Source organism: Talpa europaea, assembly GCF_964194135.1.
Source record: "Talpa europaea genome assembly, chromosome: 3".
In the NCBI taxonomy this organism is placed as follows: domain Eukaryota; kingdom Metazoa; phylum Chordata; class Mammalia; order Eulipotyphla; family Talpidae; genus Talpa; species Talpa europaea.
This window is the reverse complement of record NC_140069.1, coordinates 146,154,775-146,177,631: the sequence shown is the minus strand read 5'-3', so window position 1 is coordinate 146,177,631 and position 22,857 is coordinate 146,154,775. Positions and strand designations below refer to the sequence as shown.

Genomic DNA, 22,857 nt, shown 5'->3' with positions numbered 1-22,857 from the left:
TGAAACACAGCCTTATTCATCTCCCTACCCTGAGTGTCTACAAGAATTTCTTGTTCCTACACACTCTTCAAACATTTGCTGGGTGAATGTATTATGAATGAGGAAATCAGGGGGCACACGACTCTGCCTCTCCTTCTGTCTTAAGCTGGTAGTAAGTTGTTCCTTCTAGATTTTTTTAAAAGATTTATTTATTTATACAAGAACCGGGGTACAGTCAGATGCGCAGGAGGGTGAGAGGATTCACCAGGGACAGAGTGGGGAACAGAACAGGCAGACTGACGAAATCCACTGCTGAGGGGAGCAGCGGGCGAGACAGCAGAGGCCTGCTGTGCCATGTGGGACCCTCGCTGGCTGGGCAGGATCCAACTGGCGCCATAGAGGCTGTGGACAGCATCACAGCGGTGCGCTCAACCACCTGCGCCACCAGGGGAGGCCCTCCTTACATATTTTTAATAACTTCTGAGTAATATACATAAAATAAAGTATATATGTTCAAATTAAAAATGAACCCACCAACTAATTACAAAATAAAGTAACCCCAGCCCCTTTGAAACTGCCAGTGTACTCTCTTCTGATATCATTCCCCTCTGTCTGACACAGGATTAACCAACATTCTTCATTTCTTGTTAAACTTTCTCTTTCTTTTATTATTTGTGTGGCTTCATCATACATCCCTACATATTAAACTGCTTTGTTTTTTGTTTTGCCTGCTTTTGCACTTTATGTTAATGGAAGGTCATGTGACTTATTTAAACCAATATCGGGGTTTTGGTACTCAAACATGTAAATATTTTTATCAATTGTGCATTGCATTCGCTTTCAATTTTTAATTGTATTACATGAAATACAGTTTTACTTTATCTGACAGTGAAAATACTGATGGAATTTCTGGTGTTTTTCATATACAAGTATATTTGGCATTGCATATGGTGTTTCTAGGTACATCTTTATAGACGCCTTCTGATCAAAAATTTTCTAGGATATTTTCTGATCCAGCATATTTCTAGGATATTTTCTTTTCATTGGAATTGCTGACACATAAAGTGTGGATATGTTCAATGTTACTGGGTAACAACCTGCACCTGTGTGTGAAGAATGCCCTCAGGTTGCAAAACTCACCTTGCTGGAACCTAAGGTGAGCTGGACATTTATAAAGATGACTAATAACTGAAAGAGCTAGGGGTAGAAATACCCTGGGGTCTTATTACTTCTTCAGACAGCTCTGAGATGTGACTCGTCTCCAGAGCTAACTTGAGAGGTCAGGACCAAACTCACGTCCAGGGAATTCGGCTGGAGATACTCGATGGCTTCGACCTATCTCACTCCCCAATGCCCCTGATAGATTTCCCAGACACGGCTTCCCTTTCACCTGAATCCTCACCTTAGCAGAAACGCACTGTGTGCTTAGCCCTGGAATGCTGATTTGGGGGTACTATAAGAAATGTAAGTGAAACTGGAACCCAGAAAGCTGTTGGAGAATTAGCTTACAGTTAGCAAAATGTCAATATGCAGAATTGATGTGTCTAAAACATCATCAGCAGAGTTGGCCTTTTTTTTCAATATTTGTCAATTACATTCTAATTACCCAGTAGCATACAACAGAAGAAATTGCTTTTATTATGTTGTTTTATCATCAATGGTTAGATTTTAGGGAAATATTTATATTCATACACTTTCATTTTATCTGTGATGTGATTAGCATTTTCTCTCCATTAATTTTTCTCACTAAAAACTCCTGAAAGGCAATGCTTTCTCCCTAATTTCTCTAGTCTGTCTACAGCACAGGAGGCCCTTGGTCATATTCGAGGTGCGGCATCATAGAGCTGAACTTGATAAATATATAAAGCAACATAATTAATGTAGCTTAAAAGACACAATATTTCATCCTTTAAAATAGATATTTTCAAGTATTATTTTTGGTTAATACATAGAAATGATGTTTGGAACACATTTTTGCTACTTTGAAGTGTCTTTATTATCTTATTTTCTGGATATATAAATGCCATAATATATTACACAACCGTGGTTATTAAGGCAATGCTGGTGCATCCGAGATTACGGACAACACCCCATTGGGAAAAAGCACAGTTTTAATCCTGCTTCTCATGCATATGACCAAGCACTTTGGGAAAAATTATTTAATCTATCTATATATCAGTTCCCATCTCTGCAAAATTTTATCTATCCCATGATTATTAATACTTTAATCTCCATTTTTGCGCTTAAATCATAACTGATGTCTTCTAGGGTATGCTATTTATGACACTAATACTTTTCAGCAGAAAAAATAATTGAACGATTTTTATTTTTAATGAAGGACATTATCCCTGCTACAGAATGCATTCTCTTGTAATTATTAAGTAATGCCCTCCTGTCACCTCCTAATCATCAATCCCTTCAAATTTAATAGGAGTTATGCATATGCAATGATTTGGACAAACTTTTTGGCTATAAACAGGAGTTTACAATGATGTTCATGTATATGAATGAAATAATGTCTCAGCACAGGCACAGGGCTCAGTGATTAACCCATAAGAGGGAGGGATCCAGGTCTACATTACTCAGGACACACCATGAAACAGACCAGCCAAAGAGAGTCCACTTTTGACTGAGAGAAGAGCAGCATTCCCTAACATCCCGGGAGCAATCTGGTTGCCAATCATGTGCCTAATAGGCACATGAACAAAATGGTCATCATCACTTATTATCAGGTCAAAGCCACAACGAGATATCATCTCATACATGAGAATGGTCCAGAGCAAAAAGGTCATTATGGTGTCCATGAATAATCAGTCCAAAATAACAGTCTTTTGTTCACTTGATTTCCTCAGCTTCAATGAACTTTCACAGACTGGTGATCTTCCTCTGCAGTCGCTCTCTGAACTTAGTGAATATCCAGATGGCTAATGTCTGTGAAGTCTTACACTTCAATAGCGGATTATCTGGTTAGAATGCCCCGTTCTCTCTGTCCTGTCATGTCCTTGGGCCATATTATATATGGATTTTGGTTGCTTTAGTGATATACTAATTACTGATACCTTCATTTTCTCCTGATAAGACTTCTCCACATTGTCTTTGCCTTAATCTTGGTGAGTATTATCTGAACTTAAATTCCTCATATCCAGAACTTGCCACAATATATACCTACCAGAATTCCAAGCTAAATACACTGTTATCTCTCCTCTATTCCTACATGAATAAGAACTGCTAGAGAAAATCACATGATTTTACAAACTTGTGCCTCTATACATCATGGAATTGATCTTCAGAAACAATGGCATCCTTCAGATTATCTATTAACAATTCAGTAGTTTTACTTTGAGTCCCTTATCTCAATGATTTTAAAAAAAAATGTCATCAGTCCCGTACCCCTTTTCCATGTATTCACACTAGTTTGTTACACTTTACCGAGGAATCTAAAATTATTAATTATGGTTGTCTTTGAATTATTTTCTTCTATCTACAAACTTCTAGTACGTATCCATACTAAGTTTGACTTCTCTCCCTCCAGAATCAGAGGATGATTTTATCTTGCTATATCTGTTTAGGTCCAATTCCTATACCTGTATTTCCAGTCAATAACATTAAAAGAGCTAATAAATCAATCTCCATTTCATAAGAGCTACTTAGTTACAGATACATTGCTAAGCAAATTACAAAAATTAATCTTATGTATACCTCATAAAAAGTTCATTAGGTAGCTACTATTATATTAATTTCATGTATGAAGAAATGAATGGAACTGAAACATGTTTAATGACTTCAGAAAACAACACAGATAATCAGAAGAAGGGAGAAGTTTCTCATACAGGTCTGAATTATCCTTAAGGTCTTGGTGTTGAACCAAAACCATAGCAACTATTGAAAACTGCTTGTAGAACTTCTGAAATTCATGTCACAAGTCCTAGAATTTCTCCCCTTTCTCCAGGCTCCATTTGCTCTAAGACATCTGAAGTCTTCCTTATGCTAAAGAAGAAAAAAAAACAACATCTTGGCCACATTCCATTTCTTGTTTTATCTTAGTTTGATTCTTTGCTTTCATGCAAACATCTTGAAAATGTCGTCTTCATGCGTTATAAACACTTCCTCATCTTAAATTCATTCTTCTGCCCACAAAATTATGGTTGACTCCTCCAAAATGCTACTGACACTCCTCATTTAAAGGGCACACATGACTACTGTATTGACATAATAATCCACATTTTTTTGCCTTTATATTACAGGACTTTGCTGCATAGGACTCTTTTGATACACTGGATCAAAATGACTCTTCTGATTTTGCTCATTGCTCTGTGACCTATCACATTTTCTTTGAAGCCTTGCTCTTCTTCCCTCCCTAAAATATTAATTCTTCTTGGTGTCTGCACCAAGTCTTTCTTATGCTTCTATTAAATAACTATAAGATATTTTCAACCCCTACGATTTCTCCAGCGAGCATGTGCATACTAACACCTCTTAAATGTGTTTTTCAAGATAATTTCTATCTTCTATTCCTACCCAGCATATGTGCATCTGAATCTTCAAATATCTCTCCACATCTGCTTCCCTTCTCCACCTATATTATTGGCCTCACTTGGTGACACAACCTTCTGATTCAACAAAGGTAGCAACTTAGGAGGAATTCTCTATTCTTGTCTCTTAGTGTTTTTGCGGCCTTGCAGCTCTACCTACCACTTCCTTACTGTTTTTCTATGACTATTTTAATATAACCACCCCTTTCTTCTCAGAAGCATGAGTCAATCCTCTCTTAAGAAGTCATTTTTGACTCCGAGAGTCTTGAGTATACTAAACTCATTAACAGAAATTCTATAAAATAAATCCTAAGACCTTAGAGAATATGTTCCCTAAACTCACCTCACCAAGTTAGTCACTGTCCTCTGCTGCTGGAACAACTTTTAGATTTGTCCTTTCATAGCCACACAGTAGTGAAATCCTTGTAAAATCCTCATTTCCATCTCAAGCCCCCAATCTTGACTCTTCATTGAGTTCTTTAGTAGAGGTTCATTGTTTATATAAAACTAAGGGAAGTAGGTATTTACCAAATATTAGAAGGAATGATATAATGGGCGGAAGAAGAGAGGGAGAAAGATCAGAGAGAAGGAAGGGATTTTGGTGGCCCAACTAGGAAACGTGAGTCCTTTAAAGGAGTAACAGGAAAAAACTTAATAATCCCCTTCTCCTGATTTATACTCAGACGCCATCTGAGCTTCCCCTGGATTTGAAGCTGAAACCCTTACAATGTACTTCAGACAGACAATGCAGCTGCCCATGAGTACAACCCATCTCAGTGTCCCTAAAAAGTACCTTTCTCAACTTTTTAGAGGTTTAAATCCCACAGCAAATGAATCTTTGCTAGAGGTATGCACTCAGCTCAAAGCATGCTCATTGTATAACTGGACACCCTCATCCCCTCTGACCTGAGCCCAGGTCAAGTCTGATTTTGGTATTTACTTAGTCTCCATCCAGCCTTCCCCCGAGATACTGGGCATAAGAACTGCTTAGGAGAGCCACAGCTGAGAAGATAAAAGTGGATACTTTGTCCCTACTTCCACTCTCAAAAAATGGGCCCTAGTCCATTAGTTTGGATTGTCTCTTATCAAAGATATATCCAAATGTTGTGGGCTAGTCTTCTTTTGTTGGAGGTCTTTTGCCTAAAATTAAAAATTTAGATTTACATGAAATAGATGGGGTATTTTTTTAAAGCTTTCTTTTTTTCCTCCTTTTAGATACAGGGTGTCTTAGTAATAAAGGAAAAGAAAAAGCAAGATTGCTAATGTTCTCTCCCAGCCTGAATAACTCAGTTACATAAGTGTTTATGAATAATGAATGTCTAATTGAGGTGCCTGAAATATGAATAACTGTATTATTCCACACTGCAGTGAGAAGTAGCATTCTTACTTGGCAACAGGATTTTTATTTCCCTATTTCTGCCTTCTGCTGTTCCCACTGTTGAGTGTGAAACTAGCATAGATAACACTTGAGAATTTCTGAAGGCATCAATCCTACTTCTTCCTGTACTATCTAAGTCATCCAAACAAAGAAAAAATGGTAGGGGGAGATCCCCCCTGAGTTGAGAACAAAGAGAATCTTAAGTCTTGATTAATCCAATACTAAGAAATAGAATCACAGTTTTAGATTTTAGTCTCAGTGAGAAACTATTTGAATTTAAATTGTTGGCATTCCAGAAGCTGATTAACATGTTTCAGACTGTTAACAAAACATCTTGTCTGTCTCTCTCTCCTTAGTGAATCCTTGATAAATTGGGAAGGCGAGCTGATTACTTCCAAATGTGTGTTATCTCAATAGGAAGAAGTGTTCCAGAGATCTCAACAATAAATGAGCATGAATTACAACAAAAGACCACCATCCTTTCTGCTTTGCTCATGGAACCATAGGCTTGAGGGCTCTGAGTCCTCCGCCCTAGAGCTGCTGGCCTGTGTAGGGTCCTGCCCACCATCTCCTCTCCTCTGTAATTCACAGAAGCTGGACCAAGGACTGAGCGGACAATCCTGTCTCCAGGCCCCTACAGGGTTGGCAGATCAGGCAGTATTCTGATAAAATTGCATCACTTGGATATTCAAGAAGCATCCCCTAAAGAGGGCCCCCTGGGATTATCCTTCTGCATCCCTGGACCACTGCCTGAAAGCAAGGTACCCAGCCCTGGGAGGGGCTTGACTGCTTCCTCTTTCCTGCTTCCTCTTTCCTGCCTCCTCATCAGATGTCCAATTAGCACAAGTCCTTTCAGTGTGGAAGCAATAAACATTCTTAGTTGCTCAAAATATGAGTCTGGTTACAAATTGCTCTTTTAATTACGGAAATTAAAATACAATCGTTTGGATTGAAAACCAAAGACATTTTGTGCATCTCTGAAATTCTCTTTAGAAAAATATTTTCCATCATCAATGATTGCCTTGAATTATAGGAAGAGAGGATAGAAAATAGTAACTTTGAAATAATAAGACAAACAGATTTGTTTTATTTATTCTAATCCCCATTACAGAGAAGTTCAGGGGGAAATTAAAGCAGTTCTCTTGGCAGTCTTCATAGGATTCTAGGAAGTATGTGGTCTTTCTTCTAAACAATAGTAGAATGGAAGGCAAAATGTAACAATGCTAAATCCTTCATCTGGAATGGGAGAAACAATTCAATGATTGATAATGATCACGCAGTGGGATATTGTCATTATTAATGCCAGATTATTTCCATCTCATATCAAACAGAGATCCAGTTTAGGGCATATCTAGTGGATCTCAGACATTTTCTATTTTGTAGTTGAGTTTAATTTCTGTTATTCATTTCCTTTCACTTTGTACTGACTTACTGCTTTTTTTCCAAGTGTGTTTCGAATATTAAGAGTGTGAGAGACTTAAAAAATATTGCTTATGTCAGTTTCCAGCATATTGGTGCTGCACATCAGTAGTTTTTTCTTATTTCAATTTTTTTCTAGGAGTCAGAATGTTGTTCTCATTGTTTTTGCTCCAATCTTTGCTGTTCTCACATATATAATATTTTAAATATACTTATGTCTTTTGCCCTCACCTCTCATTGTACAAATTAAGAAACAAGACTGAAGGAGTCTAGATTTTGGCTCACATTTCAGTATAGAGAGAAAAAGGATGCATATTTTATGGTAACCTACATCTGAAGGGGTGTGATCCTATACAGCTGAATCATAGAGAATCTTGAAAAACAATGTTATCTCAACGAAATTATTATTCTCAAATATTTAAACAATATATTTAATGATCTGATTACTTAAAACAAAGATGCTAAGTGGGCAAAAAAAGCCACAAGTCAATATAAACTTCTCAGAAATGAAATAGAGAAATACTTCCATTTGTATTCTCAAATGCCAGTGGGAAAAAGTTAGCTTTGCCCTGCAAGCAGCTCAAATGTTATTCCATTTTTTCCTAAAGAAAAACTCACTTAGTCAGGGAAGACATGTGGAGAATAGAACAGGGAGTGATTCTGAAGTCAGAAGTTTGGTTTAAATGTTTAAATCTGCTTTCTGTGGGCTGTGGACTCGGCTAGGAATCTAAACTTTCTGGAATCCAAGTTTTCTTATGCATAAAACAGTTCTGTTCCTTCTAAAAACTTGTCTGAAGTTTTGGAGGGGGTCATATGAGATCTTGGGTATATGATTTGTTCAGGATCTGTGTTGCTGCATCCTCGGCACCATCCTAGATGCAAGATGCCTGTAAGACAGGCGTAGGACTGTCAACTCAGACATGGTCTCATGGGGTCAGACAAAGCAGTCTACACTATGATGCTTTGCACTATGTTCTAAGATAGAAAACACAATGCACCTTGAAAGACAGAAATACCTGGTCTAGTGATCAGCAATGGCTTTCTGGAAAGGAGACAACTACACTCATTACTCAAGGACAAGCAAGCTTGAAATGTTGATGTTGTGTGTGAGGAATGATCTGTGTGCACCAAATCTGGAGGTAGGCTGGAACTACTGCTAACTGAATACAGTTTGAATGTCAAGTGTGGAAGGACTGGGCACATAGCTGTGGTGTGGGCGGTGCCAAAACTCTAGCTTTCTGGTCTGCCCGGGACTGTCACAAGACCTTCCATGGCAAAGAAGGGTCATCATTTCTGCCTTGTCTATTTTCCTCCTGTTGATGCTAACCCCAGTTTAATCAGCCTCCTTCTGGGAATCCTATAAAAATGCACGGCCTTATCACCATGTGAAAAGAAGAAGCTCCCACAATCACTTATAAATCTCTAATATCACAGAAACATGCAGGCCACAGAAACATTTAGCTTCAACTTTTAGAACACTCAGAGAGAAAGATTAGGGTGGGTCAATAATACCTTTTATCACCTTAACAGTAGAGCCTAGGAGGCTTACCAAATGTTCTAAAAACAGTTGAAAGCCAAGCAAAACAAAACAAAACAGCTCAAATTAATAACCCACTGAAATAAGTATATGCCAGAAACCAGCTAGGGAAAATTCCACAAAAGGTGGGTAATTATGCATCATTCATACCTGCACTCAGACACCGGTCTTTGAAGACAAAATAATTCACCCTGGAGGCAGAACAGCCTTCCTGGATGCAGCTGTCTGGTGATGGAAGTAACAGATATAATTCAGACAAGCATCTTCCAGATGAAATAAACAGCATTGCCTACCAATTTTAAAGCAGAAAGCAGGTAGCAGAAGGAAGAAAACTCCAGAATCTAGTGAGAACCAAAACAAAGCAAAATAAAAACATACAACATAAATTGCCTTGCTCAGAAAATTAAAAACATGGCTAAGAAAAAGTAAAAAAAGAAGTGATCTTTGCATGGAATCCTAAGAAACAGCTTTCTACATTGGGTTTGCACATTTCAATGTTAAAGAGGCAAGAAGAGTAAAACCAGACTATCTTGCATGGCATGGTTTATTGTCAGCAGTATTCACGTCAAATATAGACCTTCATTCTCAAATAAGGGGATAAGGAAACAATACTGACAACTTATCTGCAGAGATAGAAATGACAGCAAGCTAAGAAAGGCTGGCCTACATTCAATTGTTATTAACTATATATGTGTGTGTGTGCGCACGTGTCTGTCTGTGTGTGTATAAATACATCTATATCTATATCTATCTGTCTATCTATCTATCATCTATCTATCTATCTATCTATCTATCTATCTATCTATCTATCTATCTATGTATCTATCTATCTATCTACACTTAGAATTAGTTTTGGAAGGCATGAGTATAAAAGAGAGGGCAGTTCTATTTTCTTTTTTTTTTTTTTTCAAAAGATTTATTTACTTATTTATACAAGAACCGGGGTACAGGCCAGATGTGCGGGAGGATGAGAGGATTCACCAGAGACAGAGTGGGGAACAGAACAGGCAGACTGATGAAATACACTGCCGAGGGGAACAGCGGGCATGACAGGAATGGTCTGTGTGCCATGTGGGATCCTTGCCGGCCAGCAGGGATCAAACTGGCACTGCCGAGGTGACGGACAGCTTCATAGCGCTGCATTCAACCATGTACGCAACCAGGGGAGGCCCTGTATTTTTTTTTCCTCAGGAAAATTGTGTGAAAAAAGTCATTCATTTGCTACAGGTCCTAAGGCAAGGGCTATTCATTCCCAGAAGTACAACTCAACCAGTTGCTAAAAAGAACCACTACTAGGTTAAGTCCCCCTAACTGTCTGCCCTTGTTGAATGAAATGAGAAGGAAGTAAATAGGCCAAAAGCATAGACTTTTCTCTATCCCTAGAAGAGTTGATATTGAGGAATGGAGGGGAGTCACTTGTCTGGCGCGGAGGAGATGTTACTATAGGTTTTGAAGTACATTTTTCACAAGTGGGGCTGTGGCACCTTCACCCTGTCTAATGAAGGACCCTGTTCCCTGGGCCACATCGTTCATGGAATGAATTGATGTGAGTTTCCCAGACAGTGATGTAGGAACATGCCCTGCTCACTTCTGACCTGTGTTTCTTTTTCTAGCCTAGACTCATGCAACAGGGTGTAGAGTGTAGAGTGCATGCTCTATGGGGCCAGATACAAGGTCTAACGACAGAGAGAATGTGTTCCTGTTACCAATAGGATGCAGAAGCGCAAAACAAAAGTCTCAAATATGAAAGAACTATTCTGAGATTAGAGGGTCACACTTAATCGACTCAACATCATTATCCTGTTCTACAAATTTGAAATCTTGAGAGATCATGGAGACCTAGGGGCCTCATTCTGCATATTCACTTTAGCAAAACCTGATATTTAATAATAATTTTTAAGGGTGATGATAGCAGTGTTTGCAACTGTTATTTATTCTGTATTATTGGCTGGGCCCCAATTGTCTAAAAAAATGACTATGCAACTTGTAGGATATATCCCTTTTTGGAAATGAAATATAATGTTAGCAAATACTCTTGATTTAACAAATCATCTCAACATAGAAGCAATGGGCATTTGAAGTTGAAACTGGTTAGACTAATACATGTGATTAATATAATTCAATATACTTGTTCATTCATTCAGAAAACATTCTTTGAGCATCGAATGTGCATAGTGTTGTGTTAAAGTACTTTTAGATTCTATGAAGAGGAATACTTTTGATATGGTACAAATCATTTACATATATTCTCTACCTTCTTGGCAGAGATATAAAAATATATGAAGGGCCTCCCTGGTGGCGCAGCGGTTGAGCACTGGGTTGCAAAGCTGCCCACAACCTCTGTGGCGCGGGTTTGATCCCTGGTTCGATCCCCGGCTTCTCCCTGGCCACCAGAGGAGGGTCCCACATGGCGCACAGACCTCTCCTGCCGCCCGCTGCTCCCCTCAGCAGTGTGCTTCGGTCCTTCTGCCTGCTCTGCTCCCGGCTCTGGCTCTGGTGAATCCTCTCACCCTCCCGCGCTTCTGACTGTACCCAGTGCTTGTATAAATAAATAAATAAATCTTTAAAAAAAAAAATATATATATATATATATATGAAAACCTTACTTGGAATAAAATTAGCAAACAGCAAAGGGAAAATAAGAAATTAATTTCTAAAATACACCATTGGCATAAGTTCTACATTGGTTTATAAAGACTGAACTTGTGAAAGTTTCATTTGAAAAGTATTTTCTCCCAGATATTCTGGCTATCTTTAAAGTTTTATAATAGGAAATAGATGTCTGCACTGAAGGAGTACCCCAATCCACTAAGAATCTATCACTATAGAGTCTTGATCTAGACCAAGGAATTATGACTGAGATGAAGGTTTTCAGAGAGAACAGTTACGTCAGATCATCTTGTGAAAGTTTCTCATTACAGAAGTCACAATCAGGGATTTAAAAAAGGGAATTGGCCTAATGTCTGCCCAAGGGTAAAAGGGATATCTAGTTCCTCAAACTCTGCATCAACAGAAGTACAAAGATATATTTATTTTGTACATCTTCTCAAAATTTAATATTAATAATTTAATATTAATAATTAATAATGTTATTCTTTTGCTTGCTCAGATGTGACATTATCCCACCCCAAATGTCCTAAGCTTTATAGGGTAAGGACCCGATGACATTGTATGGGATATTCTGGATCAAGTAAAAGTACAACCATCTATTACACAGATATATTACAAATATCTTAATTGACTATCCACGATTTCTCCATTCTCTTAAACAATCAGGCATTAATAATGGGATCTAAGGAGAGTGAAGAAAATTAGTTCCCCAGAAGCATTTTAAAGATGCTAGCAATGGTTAACATAACAGTGCTGATTCTAATCCCACTTATAATTTTCTTAGTGGCAAATACTGATAGTCACTGAAAGCATGACGATATAGCAAGATATTTGCTGTAAACATAGAAAAATGGCAACTTCATAAAAATAATCATCTAAAAATTCTTCTTATAGACCCCTAAAAATTCTCTTTCTCCAATAAATCTAGCTCATTCTGCTAAACCACAAGCATCGTTCAACATATTTTTGTCAAAGAGATTTTAAAAGTAGCATTTTTAGAAACACTGTAATGAAACCATGGGAAAATGCTTACACACAACTGTACTTCAAAGCTTATTAAACTAACCCCATTTAAGACCCTTGATAGGTAGCACTTGGACAAATTTTCTGGAAGCATCCCCCATGGTGAAAGTGTATTTTGCTGAACTTAAAGATGTCCTTGATAAAGCAGGCCTCTCTGTCAGTCCTGAAGGGGACTGCAGAACACGGCAGCTGGACAGGTGGCTTGCCGATGGACATGCATGCATAAGAGGGGGTCACAGCACAGACTGATGTCACACACCTTAGGAGACAGTGTCCCTGGAAACACTCAAAGCCCTGCATTGATGTCTATGTAGAACGCAAAAGAAGGTATGACATTTCCAGCATTATGTGATGCACAGCAGTGTTATTTGCAAATTACAAAGAACTGTCTAAACAAATTTATGGGTCAATTTCTAGTGAATATGCTTCCAACGTTCTATCATTTTTAACAAGGATCAATGATACAAATGTATCATGCATTGCTCACACAATTTTTTAAACCACCAGTGAGAGAATCTTTTTGCTTACATTTGAGAATTAAAGTAAAAAGATAGATTTAAATATATAAGGTTAGTTAGATGGTAACTCTCATTTAGCTGAAAGGTAAATACTGAGACTTTAAGAAATCATTTAAAGTATATCATTATAAAAATAGAAAAGTATATACTTTCAAAAATAGAATTTATAAGTTGGGGGCAGGATGACACTTTTTAATGTCCTTAATGTCCAGAACACATCTTTTTAGGTTTTCCAAGGATCATAAACTTAATGAATAAGTATTAGATTGGATTCCATAAGCTCTAATTCAAATGAAATTCGGATAACAAGTACAAAATGATGTTTAAAATTCACTGGCAGATTTTCATGTCAAAAAGAGTTGGGGGTGAAAAATGTGGTGAATGTTGAAGTTAATGTAAGTAGGAGTCCAATTATGCCAAAATCATCCTTTTAAATGTAGTTTATTACTTTCAATTATTTTATCATCACTTTTATCTTACATGATGACAAGGAGCATACACAGACATTGGCAAATTCTCACAATTGTTTTTAGAAAAGTGTTGCTTTTATGACAAAGGTATTTTATTTAATCTTTGTTTACAAATCGGTGTCTGCAGTGTTATTTTTAGAGGCTGAGTTTAATTGAAAGAAAAGATAATAGTTAAATGCAGAACAGTTTGTACATATTATTTCAATGGATTTTCACAAAAGTTCTGCTAAATTATAGAACTAATTTCATTTTAAAATATAAATATGAAGCTATACCTCCAGGATTATCCTCCTATAATTATTAACAGAACCAACCCTTTCACTGTCAAATGTTTTAGGGGTTGGATGACAAATGATACAGTAACTATAGCAATGAGGAAATCAAGATGCAGAAAGTTGAAAAAATTGACTGATGCCATCCTCATCCTTGGTTGATTCCATATTGGAACCCAGTCGTGCATGAAGACAAGTCATTCTCTTTCCACTGCTCAGCACTGCATCAGAGGTGGCAAAAATCAGCAGGTGTTTTCAGGAGAGTAATTCAAAGATGAAAAAGTATAACTAATCCTCACAAGAATGTCAAATATCCTGAAATGCTACATACAAGTGTCAGCTCCCTGGCTTTGTATTTGCTCTCAAGGATCAACTCTTAATGGGCAGATAAGAGAAGTAGCACATCAACCAATTAATTCTTACTAAAGTAGTCATGAATCACCAGGGAGTGGGGAAAGGAGAAAATTAAGAGAAACACTGAGCAAATGGAGAGGCAGGAGATGAGAAAGAGGGGGATGGAATCTGCCTACAGGGACAGAAGGTCACCATTGGAGACTTAACACTTAACTGTGTCATCAAGTCCTTGATGTGATGGCCGAAAGGAAGAGCTTTCTCATCAAGGCAAAGAATTCAATCTGATCTGGCAGATACTGGCTGCCAGGTGCAGGGGCTGTAGGACAGGAGAATGGACCAGGGACGAGCGAGCATGAGAAAGCATGGGCAGAGGGATTCCTGGCACAAAACAGGACGATGTGCTGATGGAAGCATCATGAAGCCTTCCTCAATTGTTAGCATGCGGGCAACGATCCTGGGCTTATTAAGCCCTTTTAATATTGAAGTGAAAAGGATGAGAACAAACAGCAGAGGAAAAGGAGGTTCTTTCCAAAGGTAACTCAGGGCAAAAGACTTGAGGATGCAAGGAAGCAGAGGTCTGCCTTCCAGGAGTAGCAATATGAGACTTCAGAAGAGCACAGGAGGTATGTTATTTGCTGAGCCAGCAAGGCGTCTGCAAGGGGCAGCGCAAAGGGTGTCAGTAGGGAAGCGTGAACCAGAGAAGAGGTTGGTATTAGGCTAATTACTACAGCTTCCCTGTGGCCAGCAGGAAGTACAACACGATAAAGGCAAAGATTTGACCCAGCCAGAGCATCCAGGCAAAGAAGCAATTATTAGCTTCTGTGATCCCATCTATGGGAAGGTAAAGACCACAGTTCTTTTTAAGCTACAAGTGTGGACATTAAGAGATCTATTCCCAAAGTCTTGCAGAAGCCTGTTGCACACATATTTCCCCCAAAAGTGATCACCGATTACATGGCCTGAATGCAATCTCATCTTCCTCCTGGAAGGGAGACGGGATGAGTGACAAGGTTGTAACTGTGACACCTGCCTCCCACCCTTTGGTGTAATTGAGAAGATGACAAACTCCTACAATGGGGGAGTCCCAAGAAGCAAACCTAAACAAGAGCAGCAAGTGTTGAAAGATTTTCAAAATAAAAGAAAATGTCATAGGGTGGAGAAAGAAAAAAAAAATATTCATGATCTACATTACGTAAATTTCCCTGATGTCACGTGATGGGGCTGCCTGGCCATAAGCACTTCTCAAACTTGACTCAAGCCTCCCAGCCCCTTGAAGTTCTGTCTTTGGGCTGATTCACCTGAGGCACTGACCTGGCTTCATGTGGCACTGCCCAAGCATGAAGAGTGTGTGTTGGAGCCAAAATTGTGGCTTTCTCTCGTGTAATATTGTTCCCTTACACTGTGACTTTAGAATCTGAAGTGTAGAGTCTCAGTCAATATCTGTTTGGGGTCTTTACATTTATTATTTGGGCCAATAAAATGGAGATGTTAAAACATTTTAAAATCAGGAGTTCTTTACAACTAGGAAGGCAAATTGATTTCAGTGAGCGCAGGCAGGAGGGTCAGTTGCATAGACTCAAGCAGACATGCAGACAGAGGACATGGCACAGTGGTGCCAGGCCCTAAATGAGATAAGGGACAAGACCAGCAGCTTCACCCACCCTCTGGGGGACACCCCCGTGTCCTGCCTCCACTTCCTCATCAGCCCCTGCTTCAATCCCCTGTTATATTTACATGTGGCCCACTGTGGCTTCCCAGTAGTCCTCATGGTCCCCAAATCCATGTCACATACTCATAAAAGGGTCTGATGGTATCAGTTGAGGTCACGGGTTCTCGCTAATCACTGGTGGTTACCAGACTAAGATGATGCGGAGTTGAACAAGTGTCCCTTTGGGGAAGTAGAAAGAGAAATGTCTCTACAAAAGGCATCTGAGGAGGAAGGTTGACAGCTTGACAGAAGAAATGATTGGCATCTCTAATCTAACACAGCTGTGAAGATCAAGCGACATTTACGACAGATATAAAGCACTTTAGAATCAGTAAAATACTGTGTAATTGTGAGGCACTGAATACCTTCTGCACTACTCTCCAAGGTTTAATATCTGTGCTACCCTCTGGAAAGAGTAATCCATCTCATTTCTTTTGACTCAGAATGACACAAGACCAGGGATCCTCCCATGCATTCAGTATGTGAAGATAAATCCAGAATACTGATCTCAGGAGGTGGGTAATGTTCCAAAAACAAACACATAAAAAATTTACAGCAGTAGGCTCCCTAAGACAGTGTGGGACTACACGTAGATGTTTTTTATTTAAATCTCCTATTTCTCCCAGCTTCATCACAACCCTGGTCTCCAACATCAAGGTTGGAGCAGATGGATTCTCCCTGTGCAGACCCAAAAATTATATTCAGTTTTATAAATGTGTGTCAACCTGTCATCTCCACGTAGCTCTGCACTTAGTCTCTGCTATTCAATGTATTCAGAGGTTCTGTGTCTCCAAAATGCATTGGAGGAATATCATTTAAATAAATGATACAAACTTGAAGCCAATGTGTGTCAACATAATGTTCAGCTGAATTTGCTCTCCTTTTTGATATTTGCATAATTAGTCAGTTACATCCTTTCAGCCTTCTGCATTTTATCTGACCCTCCCCCAGTCACATGCCTACATGCCATATGCATAAGTTGACTCTTGCCATAGGGAAGCAAGAAAATCTATCTCCAGCATCCCTGCTTTCCTTACATTATCTTTAATCATGTTTGGAGTTCTCTGTTGCATTTATCTATTTTTAAGATATGTAATAATGCTCTGCATTAAAAAAATTGTGCTGTTCATCAATGCAAGTCACTACCATTTATACATTAGCATGGATTTTGGCCAATAAGACTCCTCTGTCAAGAGGATTTGCAAATGAACCCTACAACAGAATAAAAAAAAAAAAACTTTGTTTTTATTAAAATAATGTTGACGGTCTTCCTGGTGGTACAAGGGGTTAAGTCTCAGCACTATGAAGCTAGCCTCAGTCACTGCAGCACAAGTTCAATCCCCGGCCAGGGAGCTACCCACATGGCACAGCAGACCTCTCCTGTCTCGCCTGCTGCTCCCCTCAGCAGTGTATTTCAGTCAGTCTGCCTGCTCTGCTCCCCACTCTGTCTCTGGTCAATGCTCTCATCACCCGCACCTCTGGCCTGCACTCCAGTTCTTTTATGCATAAATAAATAAATCTTTTAAAAAATAAGAAAATAATGTGGGTATTTTTTTCTAGGAGAACTAACACTCCCTCCTCTCTGATGCTTGACACCCGATCCACAGTGATGTCATCAACGTGGGTGAATGCTAACCTTGTACACTGATGTCATCAATGAGGTTGAAGTCTGACCCTGCACACGGATGTCCAATATGTATGTGCAGAGACAAGGCAGCACAAAGAATGGAGCAAGAGTCCACTGTGTCCCAAACAAACACACACACATATGAAAGGGACAGGAAAAGGGGATTATATGAAATTATAGAGAGATACCATTCTAAGCAAAGAAATGTTTTTGGTAACCAAAAAGTAAGTCACCACAGCTCCCCACGTAGCAAATGTTGATAAATGGCCACAGGCAAGTGTAAACCTCTAAATAGAGTGTAGATAATGATTTCTTCCAACAGTTAATCCCCTGATTTCACCCCATTCCTGACAATGCATCAGATAAATAGTCAAAGAGAGAGAAACTGCTGGCTAAACAGCTAAGAAACCGTAACTTTTGTTTTACAGTCTTTTGCTTTTGAAACGACTTTCATTTTGGAAATTCATGAGACCTTGGTCTCTGAATCTATGTGTAGATGTAGATAAAGACTTGATAACTGACAAAGAAACCATAAAAAAACAGACATTTCTCAAATCCACTACCCAGGTTAAAAAACATAATCTGACATTTTGGAAGTTCTATTTCACATCTTGTACCTTACATAGAGGGGCAGTAAATAAACAAGTCACTCAAATAAGTTAAATTGGCCTCTTGCATTATTTTAAAACAAAAAAAAATACTTTAATGTAACAATTTAGAAGGTAACAACAAAATTATTGATGCTGCTTCATATGAGATATTAAAGCCTGAAAATATCAAGGACAAAGTAAACTTGCACAGTATCTAGTAGCATCCTGTTCTGAAAGTTTGTGGGGCAGGAGAGAAGGGGGTGGGGAACCTACCTGCGTAATTCTCGTAACTTGGTACTTTCACATTTTGCAGCGATAAGATGCATCCCTAAGTTATTGTTTAGTGATGACCTTATATGCAAAAGGATTCATGGTTCAGCACCAGGCACTTGTCCATGGTGTCTTTATTCTCTGTTGCACACACCTCATAGCTGGCTACATTGTATCATTTGTATTCCCAAAGAAGTTTTACACTTGCTATAAACTGACTGGTCCATCCTCACTGGGTATAAAATACATCAGTCATATTTCCCACAAAACTTTCTAAAGAAACACTTTGTGACCCTGCTTCCTCTCATTAAAATTGCTGGAAATCTCATAGACCTTCTAAAGGATGTTGCATCCTCTTGACATCTGGGGAGGTAAGTGTTTTCTCTTTTTTCTTTTAGATTTTGATGTATATTTCCTAGTATTTGGTAGGTTTGCAGCACAATTACTATTTGAATTTAGTCAGCTCCTTGTTTTGTGTATTTCTACCAATATCCATTTTTTTTTATTTTCTCTTCCATGACATTTAAGGAAAAGGAATGAATTAAAATTCCCATTACTCTGACATCTTTAAGCACAGTTTTTGACAATCTGCAATAACTCATCAACCCTCCACTGCCTACATCCTGATGAATATTAGATTATAAATAAAGCAGTAATTAATACTACTTTTAAATAAACACTTGTAGATATTTTAAAATGTATATCCCTTTATCTTTGACTGTGTGTCTTCTTCAAAAAGCCTAGTCCACATTTAAGTCTTTTAAAACTTCTGTGAATCTGTGTATGGAGTTTTCTGCATATTCAATAGTCTACCTATTTTCTCCTTTTGGTCTTTTTAAACCTCTCTGATAGCCACACATTTTTCTCTCTTTTCTGATATAATTTCCTCCTGTTTCTCCTCTTCTCATTTTTCTTTCTCTTTTGTGTTTCTCCTGGCCTTAGATTTTCTCCTGTTCTCTTTGTTTGCCTTCACCTTTGGTCATGATCTTCCCTCCCTGTCTCCTTTCCTCCCTTTCTCCATAATTTCCTTACTTTTATATTCATCCACCCCCCAATTGGCTGTAATTTGAGTTTAGTATTTCCTGTCTTAATGAGTAAAAATTATCTTCCTAGTTGATTTTTTGTCATAAAATTTATCCCATGACATTTTTTTCTATTCTTTTCAAGTTGCTACTCATCAGTCTTTGTATTAGTGTTCCTTTGAAGCAAAGTTTAACATTTCTGTCCATAATCACCTTCTTTTACTCTCTGTGAACTGTTCCTTACTTTGAAATTACCATTCACTAATTTATAACTCAACTTTCTAGGCCAAAATTCAAATTTTACTTGCAAATGTGTAAGTGCTTTTTACCCAGCTTTAACAACAAAGCTATATTCTGAGACTAGGGGAGAAATTGTATAAGGTTACATTTTTTTATCCTGCATTTTCAACAGAAACTTAGTTTGTATATCAATAAAAAGAGGAAAATGCAGAGAATATAAATTATTCATTTTATGCATTGTACACAGTTGCAGCCAATTCCTTTTAACTTCTAGATGATTTTTTGATTAACAAGAATTTTCATAACTCAGAATCTTTGTTATTTTGAATACATTATCACTTGCAACTCCAAAAATTCCTCCTCTTTGATTTACAACCTCTAACTTCCTGGCCCAGTTTCCCTACATCATTTTCGATTAAGGGATACAAAATAGCTCTGCAGTATATATGGGTCTATTAGTAGAAGTAGGAAGAATGATTTGGGGTGTTTGGTAAAAGTTATTTGCAATAGGATGTATTTTAGAAATACAGTGTAAATATAAATCGTCCCTATTTAGCACATCTGTTGACAAAGAAAACAAGTGTTCCTTACCCCCTCGCTTGTTGATCTTTGCATAGCCCGGAGAATAACTCCCAGACATCGAGGATGAGCTGCTGAAAGCTGAGTGAGGGAGGGCAGATACCAGTGGTTCATCACATTTTTCTGAAAAGAAATGAGACAGTCATTAAAAATCTTGAAATGATGATTGATATCTTTAAGTTGATTTTGTTAAAATAAGGAACAAATCTAGTACACATTTTTAAATGTGTGACACCACATTGAGTAAATGACCAGACTTTAAGCAACTCAACTACGGTCATTCTAATAAATCACAGGGACAGTTAAACAAACCCCTGATTTTCCAAGTGCATGACAACCACAACAGCCTCAACTCAGATCTCAATTAAGAATCATAACTAAAATTGAGTTTGTTTATTCAACAAGCTTTGGAATTTGGCATCCCCTGGATCTGTACAGGTCTATCTGCAGTTTGGGGATAAAGATTTATACAGAAACATTGATTAGAAGCATTGAGATTGGAGGAGGCAGGGCCAGGAGGAACCCTGCAAAGCCAAGAGACTTAGAAATAAATGTCAGTAAATAAGAACAATGGATTGATCAACACCTGATGAGCCACCAGCCAGAACAGCTCACCAGTGCCAGCCCAACCACCTGCACAGGATCCAGGTGATCCTTGCAGTCACTCCTGGCTTGCTCTTTGCACCCTCTGGCAGATCTTTCTTATTGTCCTAGTGTCTCAATGTTAAAGTGCCCAGGAACTCAACTCCCACCTCTCCTAGGTTGCTCTTGCCCTGGGAGAATTGTGCCAGGACTACCTTCTCTGCAGGCATCTTCCAAATTCCACGTCCTCACACCAACTGGTCCAAGAAGCCACCAGACATCACGTGAAACACTCTGTAGTCTTCCTGCTTCCTCTCTTCTCTCCTACAGCCCTTCTGCACACAGCAACTTAGGACAGCTTTCAAAGTGAAAGCAGACCCTGTGCTCAAATACTCAAGACCTCCTACCCTGCCACGCAAAGAAAGCCCAACGCCCTTTAGTGGCCAACAGTGGTTACTGCACGGGTCCCATCTTCAGCATCCTTGTCCATTATGTCCAGGCACCAAAGACCCCTTCCTCTTCCTTCAATAACACGCTTGTTCCTGCTGTGTGCCTTGGCAGTTGCTACCCCATCCCCATCACAGCTCCCCCCTCACCCATCCCAGGCTCTGTTCAAGGTCACTTTCGCTGATATAGCCAGCATTTCCTAGCCCACAAGACAGTAAATCACATTCCTGCCACCATTCTGTACCGACGCTCTGCGTTATTTTCCTCCATAACATCTGCAGCCACCTCATTTATTTGTTTGGTTGCCTTTGTTTCCCACTAGACTGGAAACTCAATGGGAATAAAGTTTTTGAGAGTTTGCTACTCTCCAGTGATTTGAAGAGCACCTCGTACTTGGCGCGCTCTGAAAGCACTTGGAGAATGAATAAAAGAAAGAATAGAAAAAAAAAAAAAAAAACAGCTAAGCCTGACAAGCCCCAGAGGCCCAGGGCACAAGGCGGAATTACAACATGGTACAACACCTCCTTTCAGAGAGGTGGTCACTCAACGGTGGATGCGTGTACATGCTCTCTTTGAAGAGAGAGAAGTGCACTGCATGTTCTAGAAAGGTCTCTGTCACAACATCAACAAACAAAGGTTTTAGCAAGAGCAAGCATGAGTTAGTTCCCGTGAAAAGTCACTCAAGTGGAATGAGGTCCCTGATGATACCAGGGAAAGATTAATATTCATGATCTCTTCCCGTCGGTGTGTACAAATCTGAAGTTAGAATGAACAAATCTATCCCCCAAACATTGTTCGGTGACTTGGTTTTCTTAGTTATGCTGCAAGTGTCTCTGGGAAAGAGAGGCTGTGTGCATGAATAGATTCCCCAGAAAGTTAAGTGTCAAAGAATGATAAGATGAACACAACCTTCATTTCAAAGTATCAGTTCATAAATCGAGGACCTGGAGTGAAGGATTCCACATTAATTGCTTAGAAATTTACCGTTCAGTTTAGCTGCTACTGAACACAAATGAAAAATCCTCATCTCCTCATTCAGACTCTTGAGTGTAACTTCTTAGACTGTTGGATGTATGTTCTGCATTTAACTGGAATAACAGTTGCTTATAATTTTCCACATTGAGGATGTTTTACTATTCATTCATTGTTATTTCATTCATTCAAATATGCATGGTCATCTGCACTCTGCCAAGCCCAGGGCGTGCGGATGAAATGGACAATTATGGGCTGTCTTCATGGAACTTGTGTTTTAATGGAAAGAAACAGGCTAAAATCCTAAAAGGCATCCTTCAAATGTGAGGTCCTGGTAAATGCTGCAGAGATACACCAGAGATGAACATAGGCAGACTTGAGAGGGTGGGTGGGGTGAGGGGGAGCTATTGGTTTTCCCTTGCTGCTTTATCAAGGAAAGCCTCTTAACCAGGGTGACCTCTGTGGGCCTATGGGGTGAGCCTGGTTAGAAATTATGAGGATTGTGCTGGGAAAACCTGCCCTAGTCTAAATCTGCTCAAGTAGGGTAATTATAATGAAAGGTGCATTATTTCCAAAGTAAACGTTCAATGTTACATTGAAAGTAATTCAAATAAAGTTGATGAATAATTGATTCAATAATCCATCCGCTAACTGAAGTTTAGAACTTAAACATGGCATTTACAAAATCTGAAGATTGTTCCTCCAAATTACATTTTAAAAATTTGACT

General features: G+C 38.7%; 1 protein-coding gene across 1 annotated transcript in view; it reads right to left on the bottom strand.

Annotated features, from left to right (window-relative positions):
• The window catches only part of CNTNAP2 (contactin associated protein 2), a gene marked incomplete at both ends in the record, with an annotated part of 1,573,870 nt that overhangs the window by 1,023,830 nt on the left and 527,183 nt on the right, over nt 1-22,857 (bottom strand). Inside the window, one exon of the mRNA XM_084230860.1 lies at nt 20,141-20,251. Within this exon, the coding sequence (XP_084086986.1) occupies nt 20,141-20,251 (111 nt within the window). The remainder of the gene's footprint in view (nt 1-20,140; nt 20,252-22,857) is intronic.